Genomic DNA, 17,928 nt, shown 5'->3' on the forward strand with positions numbered 1-17,928 from the left:
ATGTTGTTTAAAAAAAAGCAGCCAAAAAACATTAATACTCTTCCAAAAATGGGAACGTCAAAGTGATCTTGTTAAAGTTGTAGGGGGGGGGGGAACCCAACATCAACCTACCCTAGCATTTGTCTCATATTTGAGCTTCTACCACCACCCCTGCAACCTTGTTGCAAGCAGGAAAAAAAAAAACACCACACCTGCTCAGCTTAGTGTGCATGTCATTGTGAAAACAAACTGGTGGGTGCGCATAAGTGCTGGCATGTTTACTTTGAGTCACATATTAAGTCTGATAAAACAAGGGATCCTGAGAGCAAGAAAGAATTTTAATGACTACTAAAATAGCACAACATTGTGTCCTCTTGATAGTATAATTAAAGCAGGACATAATGTTGATGTTGCAAATTCATAAGGGGTAGAGGAATATACTGCACTCTAAGTCTACCGCCTCATTTTCAGTTCTCCTTCAGTCATTATTAACAGGCATGAGGTAGCTGCACCGTAAACATTAGAGACGTGTTTATATAGGGAAAATGGGACTGAAAGATGTCGAGAGATAGGGTGATCCCCACCCGACAGCATTGCCCAGCAAAAGCACATATGCTTGCTGACCTAAGATGCAATGATAGGATCTTCAAAAGGTAGGTGGCATGTCTGAACACACATACTTATCAGGCAAGGCTGAAAGAGAGGGTTTCAAATACAACAGGTGACCACAGAATCAAAGACATTACAAACAACTATAGGTCAATGTACAAGTACACAGAGCAGATTTATTATGATCAGGTTTGCTCAATGCAGCATGCTGAACAAGCTGACAGAGAGGGAAAACCTGCTGGGAGGTGCAAGAACGTCACAATATATCAAGCTTGCTGGTCACAGAAGCACATATTTCTCTTGTAAAACTGTATCTCTGAACAAACAAACTGTGCCACTAAGAGAAAGAAATCAGCAGCTACAAACTACGTCTTAAAGAGTTTGATCAAAAGTGATGGCAACATCCTTACCTTGACTCACTGTTTACAAATAAATCCAAATGTATTAATGACCTAGCAATCTCCTCTTTATCAGCAGCATCTAGTTTTGTGTACACACACCACCACAATGAACTCTAATGATAACCATGCTATTTTAAAAGCAAAGGATTTCTCCACACACATACTAGTTTTACAACACCAGCTACAGGTGCAATAATATCCCCTGGGTTTTAAGCCTGCTTCCTTAAAGATGGTGTTTTCTGATTTTCACTCTCACTCATCGGAGGATTTATAGAAGAGATCTAGAGTCAAGCAATGAAGACATTGGACAGTTTAGATCTCCATACATTTCACATACTTTTCAAAAGCCACACACAGATTTGTCTGCTTACTGAATTATTGTTATTACTTCCATTATTTTTATGATAGTTGCTCCTAGGAGCCCCAATCAGGGAACCCTTCAGCTAGGGGCTGTACAAACATAGAAGATACAGACAGTCCCTGCCTCAAAGAATTTATAATCTAAGTGTAAGACAAAAGGTAACAGCTATATATATATAAAACAAAAATGACAGAATACCGGGGCGGGGGGGGGGGGAATGAGATCATCATAATCAACATGATAAGCAATGGTCTCAGCACATGAGCAGCCTAGCCGTTGTCAATTTTTTTGTAGGCATCATGGTAAAGGAGAGTTTTGATGAGGGATTTGAAGAAGGATAATGAGCTAGCTCTGTGAATGTTTACAGGGAGTTCCTCCCAAGCGTGATGGGCAACGTGGGAGATAGAACGAAGGTGATATGTTCGAAAATTTAACAAGTGGGTGATGGAGGCTGGCATGATGGGCTGATCAGAGACAGGAGTTGACATCTTGATAGTGAATGACAGGTAATATATAAGGTGGGGAAAGGCCAACAAGGACATTGAAAGAGAATTAGGTTCTGTTTGATGTGATAGAGAAGGGGGAGACTGTGGACGGATGAAAAGAGGGTCACATGGTCAAAGCAACAGGCTCAGAAAAAAAAATTTTTTGCAACAGCATTCTGAATGAGTAAGAGTGGGGCAAGACTGCATTTCTGAAGGCCAGAGAGAACGATGTTGTATTAATCCAGACGCGAGATGATATGAGCCTGGATGAGCATTTTATCTGCATGCCTGGACAGAAAAAGATGCATCTTAGAGATGTTATACAGTAAGAATCAGCAAGATTTACACATAACCTGGATATGAGGTCCTAGAGAGAGGTCCATGTCAAAGATGTCACTCAAGCCTGTACCCTGGATGTCAACAAGGATGGTAATGTTGTCCACAGTGACCAACAAAGGAAGAAGAGGGAGGCATAACAGGAGTGGGAGAAGGTGAGAGAGAGATTAGGAGCTCTGTTTCAGCCATGCTGAACTTGAGCTGACAGCTAGATATCCAGAAGGAGATATCAATGACAGGCTGAAATTTTAGTCTGGATAGAGGGAGAGAGGTTTGGAGCAGAGAGGTAGATCTGAGTCATCTGCATAAAGATAGAAGTTGAATTCTTTTACATTACGAGATTGCCCAGAGATGAAGTATACAGAGAGAAGAGAAGGGGACCAAGGACAGAGCCCAGTGGAACTCAAAACTCACTTTTTAACAAGTGTATCCATCTCAATGAACCTTAGTTCTATCTTTCACAATGAAAAGGAACACTATAAAGATTTGGAAAGGTTTGTAAATCCTTTTTCTCATGTATCTACGATATGTTCTTTTAGAAAAAAAGTCATGAAATAAACTGGTAACTAAGTAAGGTGTGGGTACATGAAGATATCTCTGCCAACCTGCAACTCTGGGTCACCCCCAACATCCTTTTCTTTTGCTCCTGCTCTTTTGCCATGGAATGTCTCTGACGGAAATCCCATAGTCAGGCTAACTTCCTCCACTACAAATTCATTCCCTCCTCTTTCAGTTCTTCCATTTTTCTAATTAAACAACTCTACATTCTTAAACTTAGTGAACAACATGCCCACAATCCCAGTGTCTCTCTCTTTTTTTTTTTTTTTGGACTCACTCCTCAAACCCTCCTCTCTCTTGCCTCTATTTCTCTACCTGTGCAGGATCTCACCCATTTCTTCCAACAGAAAATTGAGAAAATACAATGTGACCTTTCCCCCTCCCCTTGGCCTACTTTTCCTTCCCCTCCTACAACACTGTCATCTTTCTCCCCTATCACAGACATTTTCCTCTGCTCTTCTCCTCTAACCCCTGTTTCCTCCAGTGACCCCATTCCATCTCCTGTTCTCCCTCGCACCCACCCCCTCCCTTACTCTTCTCCTTAAGCTCTCCTCTTTGGCTTTTCACCCCTTATAATACAAGCAAGCTTTAATCTCTCCCATCTTAAAGTAACCCACCTTTGACACCACTTCTCCAGCTACCACCTCATCTCCCTTCCATTTCTAGATAAGGAGGATAAGATAAAGCATTGAATATGCTATTTACAATACTGTAGCTGTCTGGAATTCCACTCTTCTGATTCCATCCTAGATCCTCTCCACTCTGGCTTCCACCCCTCGCATTCCATTGAAACTACACTCAAAGTTTCAAGTGTCCTCTTCCTAGCCAAACCTCAGAACCCCTCATGCTCCCTGACCTGTCAGTTATCTTCAACCCAGTCAACCATACTTCCGTTCTTGAAGTCTTATCCTCCTTTATCTTTCATGACTCTCTCTCCTTTCCTGGGTCTCCTCCAACCTCTGTAAATGCTTGTACCCTTTGGAGGATTCTCACTGCACCCTTTGGAAAATTCTCCTCATCCCCCCTCCAAGTTTCTGGGTGCGGTCCACAGGGTTCTGTCCTTGGTCCCCTTTTCTTCTCTCTGTATACCTCATCCATGTAAACAAATTTAACTACTATCTCTATGCAGATGAATCACAGATTTCTTTCCTATTCAATTGCCCATTCTCCCCCTTTCATAAACATACCATTCCTGCAATTTTAAAAAATAAATCTGTGCAACATATCTGTGTATTTGATTAATGCCAACTTACATGATGATTCCCGTTTCCACATATTATATAAGCATCTAGTCATTATTCAAAATGAAAGCATTTCTAAAAATACAGCTCAATATGTCTTTTGTTTACAATATTTTCAGTTAACAGAGGTACTGGACTGAAAGATGGATGATTTGAGCTTGGGAGATGATCAAGAGAAAGTAAGATTTTATTGTATAATCCTACTCACTGTTACCAAAAATATACTCAGCAAAAGCCATTATGTAAGAGATTATTTCAAAATCCCAACAATTTACAAATGTTTCAGGACTCTGACAAGTTTGAGGGCTTGTTTGTCTGGGGGTTTCTTGCAGCAGGTGTTCAAAGGCAATAGTACATTTCACAGAGATTATCAGTATTATGCCCATTGAGTTTAACTACAGGTAAGGTAAGAGAAGTGTAAGGATTGCATTTGCTGAATTCAAACATAACCAAACAATGAGCAATTTCTTTTTTGTATCATCAATGTAGTGTTTTAGGGCATTTTCTGCAGAAAGCAAAATAAGAAGTCTTAGCAGTATAGTACAAGGAAAACATTCACGAAGGTTAAAAGAAGATATTGGACTCACATCTTTGACAGAGGAAAAAAGGGTGGTATATTCATTTGTACTAGACAATGGTTATGTAAACCTCTTCTTGAGAGGTCTGATTTTTAGTTGCATCGTACTGTAGATTAGATTACTTTTATCTCATCCATAAGATGAGACGAAGCGATGTCTTTAAGAAGTGTTGTGCTATATTTTTGTAAAATTTCAGTTTCCTATTGTACAGTGTTTTTAAAGGTACTGCGTCCAAACACATCCAAAAATATTTTTCATCCATCTCCCTCTACATTTTTTAAATGGAAAAAATTGACTTAATTTCAGACCCAAATTCATGTATCAATATGGAACCCTGAAGAACCTGCTTCCCTCTACCAGTACAGGAATAGCTAAAGCCTGCAAGACCCATTCAGTCTTAACAGGTCACCACAAACCTAAGGAACTGAGATAGGACTGACAGCACCTCCCAGCATACAACCGGATCATGATGGACAATCACTCTACTTGTTGGAAGGAAGCATGCCTCATATAAGGAACAGACTACACCCTTCAATACTCAAAGGCAGGCAGAGTTCCCCCCATGCTTACAAAAACACTGTCTCTTAAGCCTAGCAGACCCCTGAGAAGCAGGGTCATCCATACAGTAGGCCTGTACCGACTCACTGGTTCTGGTCCCCAAAGCCTCCTCTCCGGTTTTCCCAGTAGCCCAACTCCATTAGAACTGGGCACTTTCACCAACCACTGCACTATGTTTCTGTCTGCACACGGTGACCTACTGTTTTGACAAGCAATTCCCAAGATTGCTAAATTAAAGGATTTAAAGAAAAATTGTCCCTCTCCTATTTAAGTTTTACTTTCAGTTTCCCCTTTTGTCTGTGTGGGTTTAGACATAGCAAGAGGAGGGAAAAAGCATGGTATAAAAACTGAAAAATGTGATTTGTACAGGAACAGAAACCAGCTAGGTATTTCAGGGACATGTGTACCACTTAGAACTACATACAATTCATTTTGTTTAAATGATTGGATTTGAAATGACTGTGTCCCTTTAACTGTTTTCTTCCACTCACTCCAAAATCTTAATTATAATTGCTTCTCTATAGATTTGTATGCGTGTATTACTAGATCAACCCATCTTCTGTCAAATGTACAGGAAATATCAAAAATTCATCTCACTTTTAGATTTTAATGATCAAAAATATCTTAAAAATGTTAGAGCAGCAGATTCAAGAAAGTGGAACCATATGATTGAACAAGAGTGAACCTTTCCATTTTCCTATCTCCATAAAACAAGTTAGCAACTTTGTTGTAAAAACACTGCTAACATTTGGTGCCTTCTATACACAATTATATTTTTTTTCATTTAAGGAGAAATGAAAAGTCCACCACGGTCTGTGAAATACACAATCTTCCAGAACTGGACTACAGCATCTTCCAGAAAGGAAGAGGATAGAGACTCCCACTATTACAAAGTTTTGTGCCTTGCTTCTAATTTGAATTTGTCTGGCTTTTGGTCAGCTCCACACTAGAAGTATCTTGTCAGTATACTAATGTCAATTAGGAATGTGATTATGCTACTTAATACTGAAAGACTGGAAGGATATTAGTTACGGCTCTTTCCTACCTTAGAATTTTACATCCCGCTTTACAAAAATCATTATAAATTAGAATTATCCCAGGCATTTGAAAACAAACAAAGGGGCAGGGAATTGTAATTGTAAGGATGGGAACTGTCCTAAGCAGAAGGCTTACCTTAAAATGGTGATCGGTTACTTTAAAATGCTGTACCCAGGACATATTTTTAAGTAGTGCTATGGGAACCTGGAGCATATAGATAGTTGCCCTTCATTTATTTTAATGTATAAAAAAGGATAAAGGGCTACAAAAATTTGGCCATTAGTTTATCTTATTTTCCATATTAAAGCTCAAATCCTGGAAAGAGCACAACTGAATGGAGTCCTGTGCTCACCTGGTACCGCACTGAACTCTGGGTCTTACCCCCTGTGGTGCTCTTTGCTGGACCATGGCCTAAGTGATGGTTACCCCACTGAGCCTGGGCCCTAAATTAGGATTGCCAGGCATTGAGGTTTTCAATTGGAATGCCTGATCAAAAAGGGACCCTGGCGGTTCCAGCTGACACCGCCTACCAGGCCATTAAAAGTCTGGTCAGCAGCACAGCGGTTGTCTGGGGCTAAGGCAGGGTCCCTGCCTGCCCTAGCTCCACGCGGCTCCCTGAAAGTGGCCGCCCATGCACCTAGGGGCTGCAGGGACCTGGCGGCCGCTTCCTCGCAGCCGCAGTAAGCGCTACCGGGACCCAGCACCTCAAATCCTCTCCCACGCCCCAACCCCTGCCCCAGCTCGGAGGGGGAAGAGAAGCAACGGAGAGAGGGGGGATGGAGTGAATGGGGACAGGGGCAGAAGAAGAAGAAGGGGCAGGGCATGGGCAGGGCCTTGGGGTAGGAGGCAGGGCAGGGGTGTTTGGTTTTGTGCAATTAGAAAGTTGGCAACCCTACCCAAAATATGTCACACACTGCATAAAAATTAAGCGTACCACTTGCTTATTAAGTGGCTCTCATAGCTCTGATACTCATTCATGCCACATTCTTGCATACACTCCCATTTTGACACAGTTGACATTAATCACAAAAAGAATTATGGAATACATTTATCACTTCTGTTCTCCAAAAATCAAACAAGGTCTCTCTGTATTTACCGCAGAAATCAACAATCTCTCTTTTTAATGGTTATATGACTGTGCTAATTCTTAAGTTTCCTAAACTGGGCCAACTCATCAGTCTGTTACATCAGTCAGATGCTACAGCATTTACTAGGGTTATAACTAGAGGACAGAGTTACATAATAGAGTCAATTCAACTGAAAAATGGTCCAACTAAAAACCCCTCTCAGATAGGTATATGGATATGTCCCACACACTAAATACATAGAGAAATATTAATTTAAAAATAGAAGTTCTCCAAGTTCAGAAGCATGTAAGTCGAGGGCCACTTTATACAACACAACATAGAAAAACAAATTAAGCATGTATGTGTGCTATTGTAATGCCAATCACAACACTTCAGGTGAACAAAAAGCTCATATTTTGGCTTATAAACACATTGTTCATGTCCTCTATCAGCCCCTCTGATGCTATCACAAAAATCACCATGAAGCGTTTTGGTATCCAACCCATATTCTCTCCCTACCACTGCCTTTTGTCCTTAGTCTCATGCTCTGGTGATCTAGGACTTGCCTTGCTCACAAAAATTCCAATACACTACAAGATCATAACAGAGTGATAGATACATTTTGTTTTAAGAGTTCCACCTGGCTGCTATGGATGGATGAGGGAGTTTGAATTTCCCAGTAAGCAATCAATGCAATGTTGGGCTTTCCTCCTCCTCCCTCCCCATACACCCTCTGTCACGAGACTGATGAGCGCATTCAGCATTGTGATAAAGAAATTACCACCTCGGCAAATGGCAGAAAGCTCACAAGGAGCTCTAGGGAACTTGCTTGCCAGAGTTTGCAATTTGGCAGTTCTAGCAGCTAGTTTGCTGCAGCTCTAAGCAGCAGAGATTTTATACATAAAATATTCTCTATATATGTATCTATGAAAATACACACACACACACAAAGTATGTTATGTTAAAGAAACATATGTACATATTAGAGGTTCTGCCATGCCTCTATAATGCACACGCATTCTTGCACACACACACATGTACACACAAAATGTAATTCAGTGCAAAATTCATTATAGCAAGGTTATTGTAATTTTAGCTTGGTTCTTAATATTTATAGAGTTGGTACTTCTCAGTTATTTGCTTCTGCTGAGGAAGAGATTGTACAGTAATTATGTACAACTGCTGCTCCCACTGAAAAAGAGAAAGCCCTACAGCAGTCTCCTGGAGCATACTTCCAACGGATGCTGAGATGTTACAGGCCAGACATCTCTGCTGCACCAAAGCGCTGCCTTTTTCTTCAGTTTCTTTTCAAAAGGGTACAAACCCCATGCACTGGTCTTACAAACTACAAATACTGTATCAACATATTACAAACCAGAATTACCATCCGTGCAGTCTTCATAATACCAGTCTAGTTCATAGTAATCCGCTTCAATAAATTTCTGCATAGTCAGTATCCTTCAGCAATGTAGAAGATATTTCACTGTGCTGAGGTCAAGTGAAACGCAACCATGCCTCCCTGCCTTTGCAAAACACTGAAGTGCAAAGACGCTGACAGAATGATGAAAATGAGCTGCACATTTTCAATGAGAGGCTAGAGCCAAAATACGAGGGGTGGGGGGGGGGGAGGAGGGAAGGGGAAAGGGTGTAGGAGAGAGATTTCTAAAGCAGATGCCCTAGCAGCTGCTCTAATAAAGAAGCTCTGAACAGCAGCCTTGGATGGGAGTTAACAAAATCATCCTATCAAAAGACTGGTATACTGACGTTAGGGACACACACCACTACTTGGCTGTTTCTAACTCATTCCTTTCCTCCCCGGTCCTCACATACCTTTCAGTCTAACATGTTGCCATGGAGACTGGCTGGCTCTGAAAGAGATGCCGAGACGAAGGAAATGTATTCTGCTGTTTCTGGCTTCACAAAACTAAGGAGTGTCTCTCAAAAAAGAAAGAAAGAAAAATTCCCACACAGAAAAAAAAAGCTCTTTAATATAATACAAACATATCTTTTTTCTGTTTTTCAATATCATAATCTTTGATCCTCTGTGTATATCCAATGCCTTAATAATGTAAATCAAGTGCCTTACCACCTCCCATCCTGTGTTAGAAGCTCTCCCCCGCCCAAGTGGAAAATGAAGCTACAGTACTATTTTGCACTGTTTTAGTAGGTTAAGCACTAATTTTGCAAAAAGAAAATGTCTACATTAAAGGTGAAAGAGCGGAACTAGAAAACCAGACAGTAACACATTCCCCCTTTGGATAAGCTCATCTACTTTTGCCCTCTGCGTTCTCAGTGAGCCAGCGACCTATTTTTCAAACATCTACGCCCCTGTAGCAGAAAACAAGGGAATTATGGCAAACAGCAGCCATTCTGTATAGCTAAACTAGTTACACACAACCGCTCAGTATTTTTCATTTCCAAAATATCTGGTGTGGAGAAGGATTCACTTTTAGGTACCTCACTAGGCTGGATTTAAACTACTGGAATTATAAAATATTTATTTGTGGAACAGAATTTTAATAAATTGGTATTTATAACAATATTCAGGAAGTCAATTAAATCTGCAAGTGGGGGGTAAAAGTTATTACAATGCTCAGACATCCATTCCGTTCTTATATTCCACTCACATTCCCCTTTCCCCATCTTTTATGGACTCCACTGGGTTCTTTACAAAAGACTTCAGAGACTTGGAATGATATATTCTATTTCAATACATCTTTTGTACATGACTGTACAGTGCCTAGCACAATGGGGCCCTGGTCTGTAACTGGACCCCTAGACTCTATTACAATAGAAATTAATATTAATATCATTACCATAAAACATATATCTTCCTCTATCTAGATATTAACTCCCATGACCACAGTATTTGAGCCTTACAAATATTAAGGACTTTATTCTTACACCACTTCAGTGAGCGAGGGATGTAATATCCATTTCACAGATGTGGAACTGAGGCACAGAGAGACTTAATGACTTACCCAAGGTTTCACAGGAAATCAGTGGAAATGTGAGGAACTGAGCCCAGGGCTCCACAGACCTAGGCAATGGCTACACTAGAGAGCTCTCTAGTGTAGCTGCTCTAAGCCAACAGGAGAGAGCTTAATTACTCCAGCCCCCGTGAGCAGCGGTAGCTATGTCAGCAGGAGAAACTCCCCAGCTGACATAAGCACTGATGTGGACAGTGCTAAACCAGCATAAGTTAAACCGCTAAGGGGGGTGGCTAATTCACACCCCTGAGCTACAAAACGTAAGTCAGTGTAAGATGTAGTGTAACAATAGCCCTAGCCTAGTGACTTAAACACCACACCATCCTAGCTTCCCTTTGAGAGATGAGTTGTATTATGTTTTCTACTGGTTTTACACTGTATTAGTAAATTTTGAAAAATTCTAGTACATATTTTATCCTTCTCTGCTTATAATAGAAATTGCAGGTGACACACAACACTCTCTTATGACCCTCAGTTGGGCAAACTTTAGATGTGCTAGTTTTGATAAGAAAAAAACCCTGAATTATTCCTATTAAAAAAGTATCAGTGTAGAACTGCGGTGTCCTGGTTTGCGTTTTCATCTGCCCAGTCAATCATGCTGTAAATAGCATAATCAACGTCAAAAAATTAAGAAGTAGGGAAACTACAAGGACCAGTTCTTATGAATCCCTTGTTAGCTCTTACAGTTTGGTCCCTGGCTCCATGAAGATTATGATTTGCCATAGCCTGGCATGCCTTCCAGAGTTAAAAAGTTCAATAAAACCTCAGGTTTTTGATCTTTAAAGAGTTAAAGTTGTAGCCAGAGGCCTTTAAACCACAAACATGCTTTAATTCTACTGATCAGTGTGTTGCATGGTACGGTCAATATTTGCCTGAGAACAGTAAGGTATGCACATAAACTACAGGTAAGTAAATTTCAAAGGAATATAAGATGCCATTAAAAAGCCCTGTATAATCTTTCATACAGAGCAGTAATACAATCATTTATGGAACAGAAGAGTTCACACTTTGAAACTAACGTTTTTTCACTCATACATGTGTTTTCTAACTCAGTTTATGTGATTTTGTTATATGCAAGAATCTTGACAACTGAATTACTATACAATCCATTCCATCTCACTTAATCACACAGTTTTGATAGTTCCTTAAGCACACCCACACACACAGTAGGTCAATTGCACATACAATTAAAAGCACTTTTAAGGCTGCACCGTTAAAATAACATTAGGGAATACAAAAATGAAGGGTCCTACAGAAACATTAATTTAACTACTTTACAAATATGCCATCTGTTTTATTCCTAATTTCCTTGCCATAGGAACTTCTGCATTTCCTAACAGTTTAAACTTAAAGGGCACCATAACATAGCATAAGCTTTTCTTTTCTTTTTCTCCAGTATTTAATTTCCTTTTAAAAAGTAGCTTTGCTTAATACTAGGATTTAAATGGTCACAATTAAGCTTCGAAGTTCATTTTCAGTGAGATGAGTAAACACGGGGTAGGAAGGGAGTTCAAAAAATGCTTCTTTTTTGTTGTTTTTTTAAATTCTGCAGACAGTATTCTGCAAGATTGGGTTAGAGGTCAGAAACATCTTTTTACATTGGAAAGGATCTAGCTTTCTCACAAGAAAAACAATTAACCCTAACATACGGCTTTACAGAGACGAAGCATGTTACAAAACTAATCACCACAACATGCTTATCAAGTAGGGTAGGTAACTATTATAATCTCCACTCCATAATTGGGAAAATGGGGGGCACAATCACCCTATCATAGTGAGAAAACACAATGGCAGGGAGAAGAAATTCTATAGAAAGAATCATCCAGCTGGACAACACCTTCTTAGTTAAGTGGAGATGGTAGTCTCATAAAAGTGGGATGGACAATTTAGGTCTGGAGCTTTCATGAAACATGCCTAATCTTGGACTGGCCCATGGAGGACCTGTGGTATCCTTGGGGAATCCTTTTCTCTCTCTCTCCAGCCCAAGCTCCTCCTCTGGGGCTGCTTATCACAAAACCCCATGGTATGGTGCATATTCTGATCACATTTTACTGATGTGCTATTGTGTTACTTATCCAATGTAAAAGTAATCAAATATTTGAACATAAGGAAATTCAGGTAATTATACTGCAAGATATAGGAGAAGTTCTTTACCCAGCAAATATTTTGAAGTAAGTTATGAGCACACTATAAACTCTGGATTGTATAAATGTACGCTGCCCCGCTCACACTTTGGAGAAGCTTCCCATAAATATCTGCAAAAACTAACTGCTTAAAACTCTTCTTTCCTGCAAGACCTATAAAACACTTGACAAAAACCATGATAACTGTTAGCCTGCTAGTGCTGAGACCACTGTCTGTCATAGAATCATAGAATCATAGAATATCAGGGTTGGAAGGGACCCCTGAAGGTCATCTAGTCCAACCCCCTGCTCGAAGCAGGACCAATTCCCAGTTAAATCATCCCAGCCAGGGCTTTGTCAAGCCTGACCTTAAAAACCTCCAAGGAAGGAGATTCTACCACCTCCCTAGGTAACGCTGATCAATATTGTCTCATTGTTTCCTTGTAGTCCCCGATTGGTCTATCTTTATCCATCTGTTGTCACTTGTCTTATTCTTGAGGTTGTACTCCCTTTTGGGCAAGTACTGTCTTTTCATTCTGTGTTTGTACAGAGCCTATATGGTCCATGACTGGGGTTCCTAGGCACTACAATAATACAAATTAAAAATAGGGTTTAAAACTTCCTAATGTTTTTAGGGGATTCTCAAATTCATTTATATTGTGTTTTAGAATGATAGGGATTTTTAAAAAGATAACATGTAGTTTAAAGCTAGGAAGGCATATTCCCCAAAAGGAGAATGTGAGACAACAACATTTCAATTATAGATCAAGAGTCATCATAAAACAAATCAATCAATCACAAATTACAAGGTAGAAACATTGTTTTCTGTTGCCAGTTGTTAGTAAACATAGGACTCCCAATATCTGTAATGCTAATATGGAAAGAAAAACATATTTATCAAGTATATATAATTTATAATAGTCAATCATAAATAGCAATAGTAAATGATAGCCCGCTCCCATATCACAAAATGTAAGACAAATCACCCTCTGGCTTCACAGAATCAAAGAAATTAGGAATGGATGGACTTATTCTATTAAGGCACCTTGTTCACCTCCTTGCCAGTGCCGGATTACTGCCTACCCTGTATTTTTTAGCGCTTTGTAAGTGTTGTTTTGAACAATAGGCTAGTTTAATAAGAGATTATATTGGGAAATGTTTTTTTTTTTAAACTTCTCGATCCAGTTTGTATCTTATGAGAATCAATTATTATTTTAATTAAATGGCATGCTTCTGGGATGATATATTTTGAAAGTTTAAGATAGAAAAAAGTTATAGTTACACTTCAGGGTATCGTCCGTCCCTCATTTTGTGTATGTACCAAATGCCAACAGACACAAGCTATCACGAATGGCGAACTTGTTGCTAACATTCTAGTCTACCACCTCTCTACTTCTGAAGTGAAGGCACAAAGAAAAAAGGTACATATGGGCTTATGTACATTAAACTTCCAAGAGAGGGCATTCTACAAATATGGGGAGCCCAAACTTTTGAACACATATACTGCTAGGACCTGGCTAAGGTTGTTTTAAGTAGATTTTGTTGCTACAGATGATATTCTAAATTTTTACCAATTAATCTTGTTTCAAAAAGGAGAACATTTAGCTCTGATGAGAAAGCAGATAAGTAATCAGAGTTAAACTATTTAGTGTCCTAAGATGTACCTTACCTATGGAAAGTTAAATTCTATAAAATATCCCTGAAGTATACTATTGTATATATATGTATATATTGTATACATTCCTCTCCTGAAAAAAAAAAATCTAAATACAGCAACATGTTTTGGCCTTCAGGATCCCAAACATAACGTAGTCCATGTAATTTACACATCAAATACATTATACATAATTAGCAAATAATATAAAGCTCATTACAGCAAAGGGCATAAAAATTCATGAGGCTAAGGCTTTATTTGAAACAACACTGAACACTCAAATACAAAATATACATCTTCCCTTGCAAATTATGCTACTGTCCCCCAGGGGATGAGGTAGATGAAGCATTAGAAATAATTGCAAACTTGATCTTTTGTAAGTAACTGCCTCCAGAAATCCTGGAATTGTAATATATAGTCTGTAGTTCTATTTTTCAGAAGCAATGAACTCATTTGTGAAATTAGGAAGAGATTTACAGCATGCTTGACTGGGCAGATGAAAACGCAAACCAGGACACCACAATACTACTCTGAATTATTCCTATCAAAACTAGCACATCTAAAGTTTGCCCAACTGAGGGTCATAAGAGCAACATGCCAAAAGCCCATGGGCTGTACAAAATTTGCACTAAATGCATCAGATTGTAGCTGCCTTGGTCTTTACACTGAGAGCGCAGTTCATGGAGATTACAATTCCAAGCATGTGGTGCTCCATTTTGATCCCAACAACATTTTGATCCTTGGTTGTCAGACCAAGACAGCCTGCATTTTAGGAACTGTAGCCTCCTTGAGCTGTACCTTGATACTGAAGATGAAGATGGTAATTTGCTGTATTGTAGATCTACATGGCAGACACTTTGGCCACCCAGTTGAGACTTTTGCCCAACAGAGAGGAAATCCATTTATGACTTGAATGTTATTTCCCTGCTAGGCTGAGTTATGTTGATAGGTAAAGATTTGACTGTGTTTTGGTTAGAAGCAGAGCAATCTACTTTGGCTGTCCTTGAAGGAAAGTGACAGTCTTTATTCTTCACAGGCTAACTAATGAGTGAAAACACGTCTTTCCTACTTTTGTTTCTGAATTTAAAAGAATGTCTGTAGTTCCAAAATGTCAAGCAGTAATTTTCAAATGCATTTCTATCTATCAAATGTGGAGACTCCAATTTGTTTGACTGTCATTTAAGTAAAGATTCAGATTAATTCTTCACATTCCCTATCCCAGGACATAGAGAGTTTATATTCAAAAAGGGCATGCTAACAAACTGAAGCTGTTTGGTTGTGTAAACCTTCATCTTCATGCCATAGTATTTAAAATTTCTTTAAAGGAAAGGCCAAGTGGCTTGGTGGCTGTGCTCTAGATGCAACACATACTCACCAGGGGGTTACCTGGTGTGATGGCCGCCATCTTGGTCAACACACTTTGGACTGAACTGGGGACCTCCAAAGCTCCATGAAAGGCTACAACTTGAGCTAACAAGCCACAGTTCTATAGCTGGGCACTGTAATTACCAATCCACAGAGAACAGGAGTCTGAGAGGAGAACCTATAACACATGATCACCAGTGGGTTACACTAGAATGAACCTCATCATTTGGACATATCCTTAGAACTCCTGTGCTGCAGGCAAGTTACAAATCAAATGTTTTTACCCTCAACTCTCCAGAGAACAGACTGGAATATGCATGCAAAATTAATGTCTACATAAAGATAAAATGTTGTCTGTACATTGTACTAAGTACTATATTAAAGTCGGTATTAAAGTCATACACCAGCTGTTTACATTCTTTGCTATACTTCCTGTTACAGGTCTTCTAAACTCCAACCTGAATGAGCAAGCAGTATAAAAAAGAATCACACGGGAAAGTAAAAAGATAACTCTTAATATTCTGCCTAGAAGGTATGCTCCAACTCTGGAAGAGAGATTTAACATGGTCAAATACTCAGCTAATGCATAGCTCCTTTTACTGCAACAGAGCTATGCCAATATACACTAGCTGAGGCGTTCACCCACAATATCTAGTAATTTCTTTAGCAAGTGGATCTTTTGGGACAGATTTCCTTCCAACAGAATGGAGGGTATTTAGCAGCACAGCGCTGATGCTTCTGAGAATTGTAGGATATGACTGGGCAGTAGGCAGAGTGTTAAAAAACTACAAGATTGTATACATCTCTGATCATATCAAATAAGTGACCTGTAATGAAGAAGTAAGGCTGCAGAAGGACCCAAGAATCTAATAAAAGTGGTGCTGAAAAACAACAAATCCTCTTTCCCGCAAAAGTCCAAAAAAGCAGCTAACAATGTCTTATTCATAAACTTGTTTTGAAAACTTGGTTTCAATTTAAGTTTGTAAATATTAATTGAAAAGGGCAGTTGTCAAGACAGAGATCATCCAGTGGATGGGGCACTGAAATAAAAGGTAGAAGAACTTGATCTGTTCCCAGCTCTGCTACTGACCTGCTGACATTCAATAAGTTACATCTCTGTGCACTGGTTTCCCCTTCTGTAAAATGCAGACAATACTTACCTCCTTTGTAAAATACTTTGAAATGTGTGGATGAAAACAGTGATGTAAGATCTAAGAAGTAGTAGTAATATTATCAAGATTCAGAAGCCTGAAAATGGGATTAGTAGATTGACTTTGGCTCATTTCATGGATGCTCGTTGCATTGTCTGCCCTGTTTTGTCTTCCTGTTCTGCTTTTGAGCCAATGCATGACAAATTACACTATGACCTGTGCTCAAACGGTCTTACGAGACTGGAACCAGCAGGCAGAGTAGAAATGTGAGCTTGTTTCAACCCACAAACAAAAACAAGCTGAGCAGTCTGGATTTGTTGTTGGCGAGTTGCTAAGTAGAGAAATTGGGCTTTCATCCATGATGAAGCCCATGCCCTTTGAAGAGCATAATGTGTCTTTAATGTCCTCCATTATTATTTTTAAAGAAAGGATACTGCTTTTCACCCTATCAATCTTCCAAACTCCTATAACTATTGATAAATGTTTTAATTTTATTCCTTCTCCCGTAACATTCAATAATCATTCATTGATAACCATGGCTATAAGCATGCCAGGCAGGTTTCTGTGGCTGGCATTTTAACTCTAAATCATGAATAAAGTTTCCAGCTGTAACTGAAAACCAATCTGCATTATAATCTCTCTAAAAATCTCCTTAATATTGCCGCAGACAATTTTTCAACAGAGTATAAAAAAAGCTTACAACAAGTTTAAAAGATTTCATAAAGAAAGAAAAAAGATTCTCTTTTATAAGAAACACTTCTAAACAGTAACTAGCACAAGTTCCAACATTACTGCAATTTGGCAGTAGTCTAAGGAATGCTTCTCTTTAGTAATAGGTCATATTGGATGAAGTATGCTGTGCTACATAGAGTATCTAGGAGGAAATAGATCCTAGTCATCAATTTGCTGCACATGAAGCTTTCCCACCCCTAAAGAAACAGCAGGGAATAACAAGAAACCAGATCATCATGGTTTGCCCTTTGTAATAAGTGTCTCAAAGTAAGAATTTGCACTGGAGGTGGAAATCAAAGCAAAACATCCACCATAAGCACAACACCACCACAGAGAGACTGCCCAGAATTTTCAGTTTATCTGGTTCATAAATTACTACACTTGCAGTACTTTTAGAGGTACTGGGGGCCTTAAATTACTCAAGAAATTGGGCTGGGGATGGAGGAAACATCATCTTACAATCATTCAACACAAACATCACACGATGAGAAAGCAGTAATATAAAAGTGAGAGAAAATAAATGAAGAATGAAATGAAGAAATCAACTACTTCTTTCTCCAACCTGACTCTCTCCAAGGAGAGGCGCTCCAAGGTGCAGAAAACCAGTCCGTTTACCCCCACGTAAACACGCATTTAAAACCATGCATCATGATTGCTATCCTGCTACTAAATGTAAGACAAACCCAAAGCTTATCCATTTTG

The 17,928-nt window shown here is 39.3% G+C and overlaps 1 protein-coding gene across 6 annotated transcripts in view; it reads right to left on the reverse strand.

Annotated features, from left to right (window-relative positions):
- The window catches only part of TRAK1 (trafficking kinesin protein 1), a 91,438-nt gene that overhangs the window by 63,615 nt on the left and 9,895 nt on the right, over window positions 1–17,928 (reverse strand). For 2 of the 6 annotated variants that reach the window (XM_077809273.1, XM_077809272.1), the window contains exon 1: window positions 8,596–8,659. The exons of the other annotated variants lie outside the window; for them this stretch is intronic. In XM_077809273.1, the coding sequence (XP_077665399.1) occupies window positions 8,596–8,659 (64 nt within the window). Of the gene's footprint in view, window positions 1–8,595; window positions 8,660–17,928 lie in introns of those variants that run through there. 6 annotated transcript variants of the gene reach the window in all.

This window comes from Eretmochelys imbricata, chromosome 2 (genome assembly GCF_965152235.1).
Source record: "Eretmochelys imbricata isolate rEreImb1 chromosome 2, rEreImb1.hap1, whole genome shotgun sequence".
NCBI lineage: Eukaryota > Metazoa > Chordata > Testudines > Cheloniidae > Eretmochelys > Eretmochelys imbricata.